This window comes from Leuciscus leuciscus (genome assembly GCF_965113295.1).
Source record: "Leuciscus leuciscus genome assembly, chromosome: 23".
Taxonomy (NCBI): Eukaryota; Metazoa; Chordata; class Actinopteri; order Cypriniformes; family Leuciscidae; genus Leuciscus; species Leuciscus leuciscus.
In genome coordinates this window covers 26,582,664-26,597,031 of record NC_138747.1, presented here as the reverse complement: position 1 = coordinate 26,597,031, position 14,368 = coordinate 26,582,664, and the positions used below count along the sequence as shown (strand labels likewise).

At 37.9% G+C, this 14,368-nt stretch overlaps 1 protein-coding gene across 3 annotated transcripts in view; it reads right to left on the bottom strand.

Moving 5' to 3' along the window:
- Positions 1–14,368, bottom strand: part of fhit (fragile histidine triad diadenosine triphosphatase) — a 369,232-nt gene that overhangs the window by 185,336 nt on the left and 169,528 nt on the right. Inside the window, exon 1 of one of the 3 annotated variants that reach the window (XM_082156594.1) lies at positions 5,431–7,423. The exons of the other annotated variants lie outside the window; for them this stretch is intronic. Coding sequence (XP_082012720.1) covers positions 5,431–5,533 — 103 coding nt within the window. The 5' untranslated portion in view covers positions 5,534–7,423. Of the gene's footprint in view, positions 1–5,430; positions 7,424–14,368 lie in introns of those variants that run through there. 3 annotated transcript variants of the gene reach the window in all.

Below are 14,368 nucleotides of genomic sequence, written 5' to 3'. Positions count from 1 at the left end.
GTCCTATCACTGTAAATCTGCTTTGAAACAATCTGTATTGTATATAGCGCTATATAAATAAAGATGTCTTGACTTAACTTGACTAGAAGATTTTCAATGAATAATCATTTAAGGTTCAATTTGTTTCTCACACAGTTATTTTATGGTTTCAGAAGACATGTACTATTTTTATGTTGATATTTGGATCCCTGGTCCCTGTCTATTTTTACTGTCTATTTCAAAATAAGCAGCATAAACCTTCAGCTAAATATCTTCTGTGCTTCACCAAAAATAAAAGCCATGCAGGTTTGGAATAAATGACTGAGTAAATTTATTTTAGGTGAACTATTTAGGTTTCTCATTGGATCTGATGCTAATTTAAATTAGAGTGACAGTAAATTATAGAAATTGAGGTTGACTTTTGGTTTTTACTTATTCTTTGTTAGCAACCAGAGGCCCTTTGGCAAAGCAACCAATTCCTGATGCACTCTGATTTTATTCATTGCCAATCCAACATTCATTCATCATTTCCATAACGGTTGAGTGCAAACGAGGAAGCCAAGTCCAGATTTTAACTAAGAAAAAGGACACAAAGAAGAACAGGCAATCACGATTGTTATGCTGTTAAGTTCCAATGTAAGGTTCCCTAGCTGAAAGGAAAATATAAAAACTCAAACTACGGAGAACTTGGGAAACCTGCACTCCCAAGAGTAATCAATTAATTGTGCAAAAGTACTCTGCAATTACTGATCAAAGTTAGTGCCTAAGCACATCTCTCAGGCTTTGAAGAACTTTAATAAGACACCTACATGCCTACCAGCCCCGCTTACTTATCAATTAATTTGGGAGTTAATGAGTTGGGAAGATTATTGCCTCTTGCGCTCTTCATCTCAGGAGGGACATGTGGATTGTGTACGGTGTAGAAAAGGACAGGTGTGAGCCGACGTGGTAGAAGTGGTAAAACCATTCCGAAGCTTCATTATTGTCAGTAATGTCAGTAGAGACGGTGTGGATTTCATAATCTAGATAATTGTTGCTGATAAATTGTGTATATAGAGGTCCTTGCTAAGGCAAGCATCACTATTGTCATTGGTCAAAAATAAAGGATCTGAACAAACCACTAATTTAGAGTATACGTTTTAAGCTTTGGTGAGTAATTCGTCCTACACCATTTGTGCTAGAGACATGAATGATAGGATCTCAAATCGTGCAACTTGTTGAGGGAAGGTGAGCTATTATTTTTCTAAGTGGTCAGACTTATGAGTCTTTCCTGGCGAGTGATAAATCGGGCCAAAAAACTAAATCCATTGTGGAAGGAACTTGAGCCATATCCAGAGACCAAAATTGAGGGTTGGGTTATTATAGTATTATTTTGAAATATTAGTTCTGTTGAACAGAAAATAAGATATTTAGAAAAATGTTGGTAACCAAACAGTTTCTGGTCCCCATTGACTTCCATAGTATTTTTTCCCCCATATCTTATTTTTTGTTCAACAGAACTAAGAAAGTCATATAGGTTTAGAAGAACTTGAAGGTGAAAAAATGATGACAGAATTTTCATTTTTGGGTGAACTATCCCTTTAAGATGCTTTGCAAGAACTCAATGAGCGAGTAAATATATAAATAAGAAAATACTGACATACAGTTAATAAATAAACAAAACGTCCACAAATGACCCTGTCATTGTTTCCAATCCCCCTTGTGAACTCTATTTAACCTAGCATGACAACTGGGTCTTATTGTCGCTTCAGAAACACACTATAATTACCTATGTCACCGACACGGGCTCTAATGCAGTGCGCTCATTAATTTGAAACATGGATGAAAAGCAGCATTGAGAAAACAGAATCAGGAAAACAGCTTTTCATTTGACATATTCTGGGAAAATCTGTCCAAACAAAGCTCACACCATAAACAAGAGACATGATTCTGACCATCACATGCCAGATGTGAGACATCTTGGTAGCAGATGACAATTGTGTCTCATTCTATTTACTCGAACCGTCATCGCTTCATTATGCACACTGAGTATTAATGCAGCTTATTGCAGACTGGTCACATATACGCCCACATGGAACCTGTGCAATTTCTGCATTGATCACGGGAGACATTCTCCAGACTATGGACTGGATTTAAATATGGTAATAAGTATGGGTGTAACTAACGGCACACAACCATGACTGTTGGGTATGGGTTTGGCACAGCAGGGGGGAGTAAACTAAACACAAAATTTTTTACAAAAATGCCTCTGTTTAAATCATTTCAATTATATATATAGCTGTGAGCAGCAATTATCAAGGTTCAAGCGGTTTAAGGCCTTTAAGCACATGCGTAAAAAATATATTTGACTACGTCAGTGTACGCACAGACAATCATGGCAGCTCGGACAGAGACATGGCATGCCAATTTTCAAGTCAATTGGACTAACGGTGAAGTAGTTATAGGCGTTTTCATGTTTTTTGGCAAATATTATTATAATTTTTTTTTTTTTTTTTACTATTATTTGAAATGCAACTCTTTTGTAACAATCCAAAGTTTTACTGTCACTTTTTGATAAGTTTAATACATGGGTTTTTGCAAATACGTACTTTCAACTACAGCATTGTGCCGTTAGAGGTGCAGAAACGACACACTTCGTCGTTTAAGACTTATTCTGTGCACGACTATGTCATAGCAGATGTATTGGAACAGAAATGTGTCAGTCTTTCGAGGTTTGGTACTTAGAACAGTAACAAGTTGTTTACTTGTCCTCCTGACTTCTCAAAGTGACTCAGGTGAGAACGGGTGAGCCGTGAGTGATAACGCCTGCTGTATGCCTGATAGATGATGCTGTCTTCTGACGTTCTGAACGATGAGGAACGTCTCCCTGTGTGTGTTTCTTCTCCTGGTGGAGCAAGTTTCTTTCTGCGGTGTTAAAGCATCATTAAACATGTCCTGTCATTGCCCATCTGTTTAACATTTATCCTGAAAACGGGAGCTGGAGGAAGAAAGAGAGATACAGAGAGCTTGCCATTAACTCACAAAGCTCGCTGAAATGTTCTGTGCTATAGAGATCCTAGATATTCCTGAAGGGCTGGAACTGGAGACGCCACATAACCCCCGTTAGCCTTTCAGGCTATGAAAACAGAATAATAGCCACATAGATCTGCATCATGATTGCGGCTTGTTCGGTAATGCACCTCAGAGCTGCGGTGCCGAGTCTAAGGGCTCCCCCCACACACACACACACATTTTCCCCTCACAGCCGCTATAAAATTCAATTTTCTTTATCTTGTTTGCTTTTGCTTTATTGTTTTGCATTAGGAGCGCTCAGCAAACAGGCACTGCCCTCCACCCTCTCTTACCGCCCACTCAACCCCCACAATTTTACCCACAATCCACAGGCCTCAGTAATACCTGCACAACAACAAACTCTCAGCCAGACTACGGATATGCAAAATACTAATTGACATATTTTGAAAGTCAATTAGTCAATGGTCTGTAGCCCTGTAAAATTACGATGATTCATAATCAGAAACGTTTCCACGGGGTGTTTATACAACACATTCTTGCAATTAAAAATAGCTGCATGCTACAGGATGTAACAGTTCTTTGTACAAATTGTACATAAATCCATATGCAAGTAAACTGTCTCTAAACAACGTAATGCAATGGGACAAAGTGTTTTATTTTCTATAGTCTAACAGTAAACTTATTGTTGACGAATGTTAGAGATGGGTTTTAGTGTGCGGATAGTTGCTGTTACTATTGATAAAGCATATACATTTATGATCAGAGCAGTATTTATTTGGCACAAAATCAATAGGAATCTATTGAAGCCCATTTCTGTCCCAAAAAAATCATGCTTTGGTAAATCATAATTATGACATAAAAGACATAGCATGCCAACATTATGAGATAAAAAGTAAATTGAAGTCAGTTATGACTTATGAGACTTATGAGTCAGAATTATAAGAGGATTAGTCAAAAAAAAAAGAGATGTAAAATCATTATGAGACAAAATTACTGACTTACAAGCTCAATAGGACTTTTTATGTCATGATTATGACTTAGCATGTCATATTTTCTACATTTTCTGTCATAATTATGGCTTTTCATCTCATGATTATGACCATGCAACACATAAATGTCATAATTTTGACTTGTTATGACCAAAGTATGATTTCTTTCCTTATGGGGCCTCCATAAGAATCGATTTGGGTGACAGGATTAAACTTAAATACAGCAAAGTAGATTATTATATATACATTTTTTTGTAACTACATTTTGTATTGAAAAAATGTCTTGTTGCTGGAAAAGTTACAATATTTTAAACAGCATTTACATGCAACTGAACATCGTGGTTAGTGTTGCTGCTATAAATCAGTTACTCCCAACCAATACTGCTAACTACATTCTACATGTGTTCCCTCTCTTTCATTAGAATTATCCCTATTCGCTCTCATTTAATTGTTATTGTTCCCCTATATTGTGATGAGGATGATAAACCCCCATCCTTCCCCTCATCAGCTCTCTGACAGGCTGTAAATACGTGAGGTCACTGTCAGGTTCATGTTGTTTTTTTTTTTTTCATAGTGAGCTGATCTCTCACATCCCTAGAGGTCAGATTCCTCCGGAGCGGCAGCGGGCCACCCTCCCTTCCCTGACTTCACTGGTTGGCCGCACCCTCCAAACTTTTTAATGAGCCGGTCAGGCATCTCAGTGTTGCCCTTCGGTGGGTGTTTGCCAGCTGAATGCTCTGATGAGAGGGAATATTGATAAAGCTGTCAGAATAGCTCTGGCTTCAAGACAATGTGTTTAACAACTCCAAACTTCATAAAAAGTAGCCACGCTGTGCTACATTGCTAATGTGCTCTAGCGCCAGTGCAGAGTTTTCCCTCCAATAGAGCGGTGCGGTTTGAAATTTCAAAGCCATGGATTCTCTATGGAATTTCCAAAAGGTTCTACAACATAAATGACACATCTATGTGAAATTAAACAAACATAAATGATGTCTCAAACATGAGTTTTAAAGCTGCTTTGTACTGTAAATTGTCAGCAATTTGCAACATAAGGGCTATAACCAACACAAATCTGTACGTTTACCTGCTTCCAACCCATTGGAAATTTCTGAGAAAACTGAAGATGAATTATCCATTCAGGTTATGCTGGCCTATAAACTGACTACACAACTAAACAGCTCTTTTCCAATTCCAAATCATGCTTTATTTTTCTTTCGACCTAAGTTTAAACCTGGGAACCTGCTGTTTGCAAAGTTAGCTATGTAGCATTGCACTCTTACAAGTACCAACATTTTACTTTCACCAAAAGTGCAGCACTGAGAATTCACTTAAAAGGCATTTATTGGATGTGTGCAGGTAGAAATCATTCATTCATGACACACAACCAACTCTTACATTTATAATACAACTGTAAGTCTATTACAGCTTAGCACATAGCTGGAGCTCTTACCTACAGATGTTTCTTGTCGGGGTTTGGTCTCCTGGGATTGAGGAAGAGTAGATTTGTAAAGCGTGTAGAGCCGTGTGTGGAGATGAAATATGTTAGGAGTCATCACCACACACTACGCCACCATACAGATGTTGCACTGCCTGCTCAAGACTACCTCTACAACTGAAACCTCTCTCACTCACTCTTTTCTTCCCATGAAATCAGCCCAGATTCTCTCGGCTCCTTCCCATGCCTCCCCTGTCTCTCTGTAATACATTATCTGAGCCCCCTCAGCCATCTGCTCAGATGTTGTGTCTCCAGAAACACGGCTCCCAAATTTTACAGATAATTACGATAAATTTGCGGTTCACTCTTGGGGTGCTTCCACGGCTCCTCTCCACACCCACCAGACCATTTATAATCATCCCTGACTTACACAGAACAGACCACAACGATGAATGGAAATTATGTTCATTAACAAGCCACCGACCCCGATGTTCAAAGTGAAGATATAAATGATCTAAATAGTTCTACAGTTCTACAGAAATAGCCTTCCTGTAGCTCAAGCAGTAGAGCAACACCAAGGTCATGGGTTTGATTCCCAAGGAAAGCAAGAACTATTAAGAGTGTAAATGTGTACCTTGAAATGCAATGTAAGTCGCTTAGGATAAAAGCGTCTGCCAAATGCATAAATGTAAAATGAATGTGTAAACCAAGTGCAGAACTGTTTATACTAAATTAATCTTTTAGGGCATTTTCAAACCTGGATCAATTGCAGCATTTTTTCCGGAACCTGGTGTGTTTTCTCCCTTTGTTCGGTTAATTTAGGCTTGTATGAACACGACAATCACACTCGGATCTGCACAAAAGCAATCGCTCCGAGATCGACTGAACGAGGCAGTCTCGGCTCTCGGGTGCGTTTCCCGTACAACAACGTAACTCGGTGCTTCACTATCATAGTATGATGCATCGTGGAAGAAATCAAGTAGCTAATCACGACTGTTTCCCGAAACCATATTGTCGCAAATTGGTAATTTAACCACATTGGTTAATGATGTCACGCATGTGGTGGAGTAATAACTTCTTTTAATGAATCTGTTTGCGATCGAATTAATGCTAGATGTTTTGCTATAAATTACGTACATGGCATCTGAGGACTAGTTCTCTTTTCCCTCAGTCATTTTGCTTTATTTTCATATTCAATCATAGGTTCGTTCTTACGTACTAGAGCTTGTACGCACATGAACACTCTTCAAAAAAGGTGCTTTAAATCTCTTGACAATCTAAAATATGTAAATGACATTTGTATGTATTCTAAATAAAAGATATAGATTGTACTAAATGTCAGCTTGCTTATTTTGCTCAAGATAAGGAATTATTGAGTCCACATGTCACGCAAACAAGAAACTCTGCTTCTAACCACAGAGCTGTCGTTCCAACCACACAACTTTGCGATGCTGTTTGCGAATGTTCATTGGAACTATGGTTTCGGGAAACACCGACTTGAACATAGTTGGCTAACGATGCTTTCTGGAAACGCACCCCTGATTGGACCAACGTACCAAGCGGTATCATAATTCATAATGGGAAATGTGTTATACAAAAAGCAGCAGTGTCTGATTTTGTACGTTTTGTGGTTGAAAACCAAAGAGCGCCTCTTCATCTGTGTAATTGTTCTTATCCGTGCATTGCAAGAAAGCTGTCCCGACGAAGCCTTGATTCCCGCTCTAACTGCATTGTAAGTTATATACTGTATATAGACCTATTAGTGTTGTCAAATGTAGTAACTTCGTTACCAAGTCGGTTCTGATGTGAAAAATGTGACACTACCAGCATTTCCCGCTAGCATTTTGAGTGCTGTTGAACGGATACTGGTTGGCCATTGAGTTTACATGCTCAACGTGTATGTCTCTGATTAGCCATTGTGTTCACACCGTCAACTATATGTCTGTGATTGGCTACAATGATCAACGTTTTAAAAACATGTTGTCTTCACAGAAGACAGACTTCCCAGTTGGAAAGCAGACGTCTATCAGCGGATCCGTCTATCAGCGGATCCGTCTATCAGCGGATCCGTCTATCAGTGGATATTTTAGGGATCCACTGATAGACGCCTGCTTTCAAACGCTCCCACCATTGGTACCCATAGTGCCAATAATGAGATGTTCAAGGTCAGTCCACCGAAACGTGTTTGTGTGTGTTGGATCTCACTGCTAATTTACCAGAAACGTCATGTCTTCAATCCTTTGGAATTATAGCTTCCTTCAAACTCTTCTCTCAGATCAGATGTTGATAGAGCGGGAGAAGCAGACCCCGGTGTTAGTTCTCCTCGAACTAATATGACGTCTCCCACCAAGCGGTTGTCACATTAATCATCTCAATAATCGCATTGGTGGTAAAACTTTTTGGAAAATCAACATTATTAGAGGGCTGATCAAGGCCGCCTGGCATCTCCTAGTTATTAATAATTCAAAGGCACGCTGCGTTGCGGTGGCCTGTGGGGAGGTGTCATGGGAGAGAGAAGACACCTGGTATTAAAGATCTTATCTGACTGAAGTTCGGGTTTGTAAATGGGCTGTCAAGAGCTTTGAGAAACCACACACATGCCACAGCGCACATACACAAAGATCAGTGAAGAGATACACAAAAAATCTGAGAGGAGATACACAAAAGCTGCATATGAACAGTTCAGAACACACACATACAGTACAACTCCCCAAACTGCACACAGATCAGAGGAACAGAAAGAACGCAGGATTAAAAGAGAGCTGGGTGACATTAAAAAGTGTCTTGGGGCTGACTAGATCACTATCACTACAAAGAGAATGATAAGAAGTAACAGAGAGATGGAGAGAGATGACTATTCTTGCTTTTTTATTTGTTTCTCATATCAAAGAACACTATTCTCTCAGAAACATCACATGCACTAGACATGTTATTCTTGATATTGAGCCAATTTGTACGTATTTTTTCCCTCATATTTAAAAATGTTGGACCTATTCGTAAACAAACGCTGCTGTGACCTCCACTGACGATATTCATGAATGTAAATCTTATTCCACTGGGGTTACGATCTACACCAGTGAAATATGATTATGCAACAATATCGCTCTCTTTATTGTCTTTCTGTATAATGCAGCAGAAGGGAAGTATTGCACTTATGTGATGTGATTAAAACAAAATGTCACACATAAAGTCATGTCGGAGTAGAGTATATTACATTTTATATCAAAATATCCTGCATGCTCAATGTTTTTAAAGTTTTTAAAAATACAGCTTTGTCAGATCTGTGGTACTTGTGCTTCAACGGGGTGGGAACCATTAAGGAATATAATGGTTAACGTTCCTTATCAATTCAATAATTAATTGGTTATTTTAGTACTTTTAAGGAAACATTTTCACAAACAAACAAAATAAATAAATGTATTAAAGCATAAAAATGCTATGTAACCAAAACAATACAAAGAAAGATAAAAAAATCTAAGTGGTAGGTAAAAAAAAATTTGTCAAAAATACATATATAAATATATCAACATACAACTATACACTCATTTATATATACTGTATGCAAAAGAACATACAGGGGCGCGATGTAAGTCACCTAAACGATTGTCTCGTTGGTCTTTTCGCGTGATTAAAACGCCTGATGCCTTGCATAAAATGTTATGATTTTATTAAAAAAAGATACAGAATAGAAATACTTAGAAAGTTCAAATATGTTCTCAGAACTGTACACTGATTGTTTATGGACAGGTTATGGAGTCAGTCGGCTGCGAGTGAAACGCAGGGTGGCGGTCTGAAGTTAGAAGTTCCCCCGCTAAACATGATAAGTGTCGGCACGAGAACCAGAGCCGTTACGGTGGAAACGGGACAACAGAGACTGGTCGATTACACTTGAATTACTTCTAAATGTTTAATTTGTACTTCTAATATTTGTTAAACGAGCTTAAATGTATGCTATATTTATTAAAAACAAAAATATGCTATTCTGCGAAATATGATCAAAAATAAAGTTCTACAGAGTTATCATGCAAACCAGTGGTTGTGTGGAGAATGTTTTTTTTTTTTTTTTTTTTTTTTGGGGGGGGGGGGGGGGGGGGGGGGGTTAGTTTAGAGTTTAGAGGATTTAAGTTTATCCATAAACATTAATTCATGTATGAAGTAAAAAAATACAAAAATAAACCTAGTACTATAGTAAAAATGAATCAACCCAGTATGCTAGGTTAAACCAACCCATTATGCTGGGTTAAATAAACAACCCAATTTGCTGGGTAGAATTAACCCAATGTGTGTTCTGTCCTATATTTACCAAGCCTTTGATTTTAACCCAGTGTTTTATGTATAAGTTAATTTATGGTCATATTTTATTATTATTTTACATTGATTTACATTAAACTTGATTGAACACAAGTCTGTCTCTGAACGGATTTTTTTTTTTAGTCTTTAATTACCACTTTATTCATTACACTTTTTTTTTTCACTTTCTTCCCTCTATGAGTAAAGAGTCTCTCTCTCTCTCTCTCTCTCTCTCTGTATTATGTCAGAAGAGAACAGTAAAAGCAAGTCGATTAAATCCACAAGCAAAGAAGCCATCAATCTTGATGTTCCCAAACAGCCACAAATAATTTGCATTGTCTCAGTCAATTAGTCAGGCATTTCTCTCTCCCGGCAGTCAGGTGGACCTGTGCGCTGTCTCCACATTAGACTTAATCAATACACAACCACCCACTCCTTTTCCCTCACAAACTACTCTCTCTAGATGCTCATCTCTCAGATTTACTCATCGGCATGGCTGAAAGCTGCATTATTGTTTGTGAGAATGAATCATAGCCCTCCTGCAGCCTACCACCAGGACACGGCTAACAACAAGGCTCGGCATCTTGGGATTGTTGCGGAGCACCAGAGGGAGCGACTCGAACCATCTGAGGCAGCAGCCGGCGCCTGACTCACAGCCGAGGACCGTGACCAGCTTCAAACATGTCTGAAGGCACACGAGGAGAGCTCAGGGACAGAAGAGTTCAGTTGTCGAGATAAAGAACTAAAAGAACAATTTCAACGAAGGAACGGAGCGGTGAGGGAGTGTAAAGAGCAGTGAGTTGTATCACTGTTTCATAAGAGCAATTAATGTTGAATAGCTTGGAAATGTTACCATTTCACCCACTCACCATCGTGTTGTTCCAGACCTATATTATTATCTTTCTTCTATAGAACCAAAGTCCCTTTCAAGGAAAGCCTGTTCAACGCAACGCCTCCGGGCAGCTATTTCGGGCAAACAAGACCAAATCCTATCTATTTGAATGGAATCCTGAAATCTCCAAAACTGCTTGCCGAACTCACAATTAAGCAACATGTTTCAATTCAGCAACAAAATCTGACATGAACTGTCCCAAAAATGTTGTTTCTTATGCTCAAATAGCACAAATAGCCTCAGGATTCTATGGGAATCGGATCTTAACGGCAGCTGCAGTGATGCAATTACTTTATTTTTTATTTTTTTTATTTAGAAGGGGATGTATTCCGCCATTTTATGCGTTGCGGTTTCTCCTATTCATGAGTAATAGGAGTGAACCGTCTTTCTATATCTACAGTCTTTGTATAGAACACAAAACAAGATAATGCTTGTAGTTACCAGAGACTGCCAATCTCTACAAGGATAAAAAAAATAAAAAAAGGATTTTTTTTTTTAAATCATAAAAATGGTCGTTACTACAACTTGTGCACAATATTCAAAGTCTTCTGAAGTCATATGGGTGAGAAACAAAGACAATTTTATGAAAATCTTTAAGGAAAAGTTAAGAAAAGTTTCTGAGTATAGATTATTTAGAATTTTACCCACAAAAAAGCTATCGTATAACTTCAGAAGATTTTTTTAAAAGACAGAAAACTTTTTTAAGAGGACCTATTATCCTATTGTTATTATTATTATTACATTTTCAACTTTCTTTAGTGTGTAATGTTGCTGTTTGAGCATGGGAAATGTCTGCAAAGTTCCAAAACACAAAGGGAGTTATTCCGAAAATCAGTAATATAAAGTATAATGACTCAGTGGTATTCTTGAGTCTTCTTCCGGGACGTACATGTCACGGTTTTCCTCTTTTAAATAATTCCCAAAAAATAAAGGAAGCGAGGCCTGGTTGAGTTGCATTAATAGTGCTGAAACTCACGGTTATGGCTGTCACAATTTCCCCTATGTTTAAAGGTAGGGTAGGTAATCCTGTTCAGAAACACTTTTTTTTATACTGGGTGAAATGGTCCTTCCATCCTGATAGTAGTCAATACATTATGTGTTTAGAAAAAGGAATGAAAAAAATCAGACCTCTGTAGCAGCTGCAGGACAGTAAAAACTCTGACCAATCACTGCCATTCGGTGCGAATGTAAAGAACCAATCAGATGCCTTCATGTCTCGTGCCCGCCCCGAGCCCCACTGCGCGCGCTGCCCTGCGTGCACTCATCACATGTCACCGTTCCCGGAAATATTCAGCTCAAAGCACCTGCATATGCAGTCAGCGAAGGCAAACAAGGCAAAAACTACTTCCTCGGACCCTGCCCGCGCTCTTGAACGACCTCCTCTGCTTCGCCCTCAACCCCGGACCTGTCCTCGAACCGACGATGCGGTACTTTTCTCCGGACTCGGAGTGTACGTTAGTCTTCATTAGAGTCAACAATGTTTTCATCATGGAAACTCTTACATGCAAAACACCGTATATGTTATGAATCTTACACGAAATTCATCTTCATCACAGTGTAACTGATGGTAATGGAAAAACGTGTATCAATGCAACCTGTTTTTAGTTTTGCCTTATAAATATAGCTCGTTACCGAATGAAACTTTACCATTATCGATATGCTAGCTTGATAGTGAGTACTAAAATAAATCTTATTTGTTTATATTCATAGTGATAAAGTTAGGTATTTTATTACATGTGATTCTGACATGATGTCACTGTATGTACTGTGCTCCTTCCTCTCCACTCGTCTCAGGTAATAAATGCGTCTTGTTCCAGCCTGAGCGTTTGGCGTCGCGCGTTCATGTGTTTTGGGGGCGTGGCTTTGGAAGGAGCTCAGAAGGGAGGGGGTGGAGTGAATGGAAATAATGAGCTGTGTTTATTGCAGATTAAAAGGTCTACAGTCACTCGATTTTTATATTTTCTTTTTCAGAGTACTTACATTTTAATTATGTATTGGTATATAAAGACAGTTTAAACAAATTTGGAATGTTTTTTTTTTAGAAAAATGATTACCTACCCTACCTTTAATGTGTTTTGTGGTCAAGGACTTTTATTTTGAAATATATTTTCTGTTCCTATTGTCCTGATGTTCTAATGGTAAGATACCTGACATTTCCAAAACAAGCCCAAAGCCTATCACAACAGAGTGGTCCAGCTGACCAATCAGAGCACATTGCACTTTCAGAAGGAGGGGCTTCATAGAGACAGGAAATAAACAGAGCGTTACTGGCAGACTAAGAAGCGAGGAGCTGCAACAATGTAAAATAAGTGAAACATATTCTGACTGTTTATGGTTCTTAAAGCCCAAAGAAGGCTACTTTTAAGAATAGGTTTTGAAGTGAACGCTTACACCGTGTGTGTGACATGATGCAACGTGATGAAATAAAAATAAAAAATATATCTTTATAATACGTACTGTCTATTCTGGATACTGTCAAACCAATGGAGCAATATATAATATATGATTGGGCATTATGCAAAACATCCTTTTCAAATCAAATACTTTTTTCTGAAATATTGCAGTATTTATTTTAAATAATTTATATATTTGACTAAATATTAGATCAAAATAACTTTCCTTCCCTCTGGCAGTGACATCTCTTCTCAGATGATGTGTTTACTGGCGCAAGGGCGGGGCAAGCTGTCAGTCACATGAGATCCACCAATAGCAAACCACAACCATACAATCAATTCCCAACGGACAAAAAGTACCACCCTTCATTTTTTTTTCTTGTTCGAGACGTCATTTCACTCAGAAAATGGGATAGTCGTCATATCCCAAACCTGTGACTTTCTTCTGTGAAACAAAAAAAAAGTACTTATTTTTTTCAAGTTTGATTTTTCTAATTCATTTACTTTGACTTCGATAAAAAAATATGAATTTTAATGTAGTAAATTCAAATATTGTTTCAATTATTTTACATCATTTATGCTGTTTTATTTTGTTTAGTTTTTTTACATAAAATCAAAATCAATGATGAAAAATATGACAAAAATAAATGACAAAAGGCCCTATTAAAGAATTAAAGCATCATGTTTGAGTTGAATGACGCAAGGTCTCTTCATTACTTGGAAAAGATCAGCATCAATACTCTGCTTTACTGTTCTACAAAAGAAAGAAAATCATATTTTTTGGAACAACATAAGGGTGAGTAAATAATAATAGACTTTTGAGTGAACTACTACTTTGCTCTACAGGCAAAACTGCATTCTGACCAAACTCTCTTAGTTTCTCTTAAACTACATGATCTGTCCTTTGACAGATTATAAACCAGATTTAGAGGGGGGAAAGTGTTCAAATTGATTAAAAAACAATATTTACTGCAATTTGCTTTTTTTTAAAGACAGTGCTCCTTTAAATCAATCTATTTCGCTCTCTTTTTTTCTGCTTCACTCTCACTACAACACATTCCCTTATAAATGTGCTTAAAAATGCAACACTTATGTCTCATAAACAGTTTACAGTACTTGTTTTTTGTCTTGCTGTTTTTGGTAACAACAGAAGAGGTGCATTGTGGGTTGGACAACAATAAGCTCACAGCAATTCAGGATCTCTCTGGCAGATCAGCTGGATGCGCAAGAAATTTGCATTAATTGTTTTGTCTATTAAATGTTCAAAGAACATATTCAAATCACTGTGCTGAAAATATCAGCATCCCTGAGATCATTCCACCTAGAATTGCTACAGCTCAGGAAGACAAAATGAAATAAACTCTCTCTCTAAGACAGC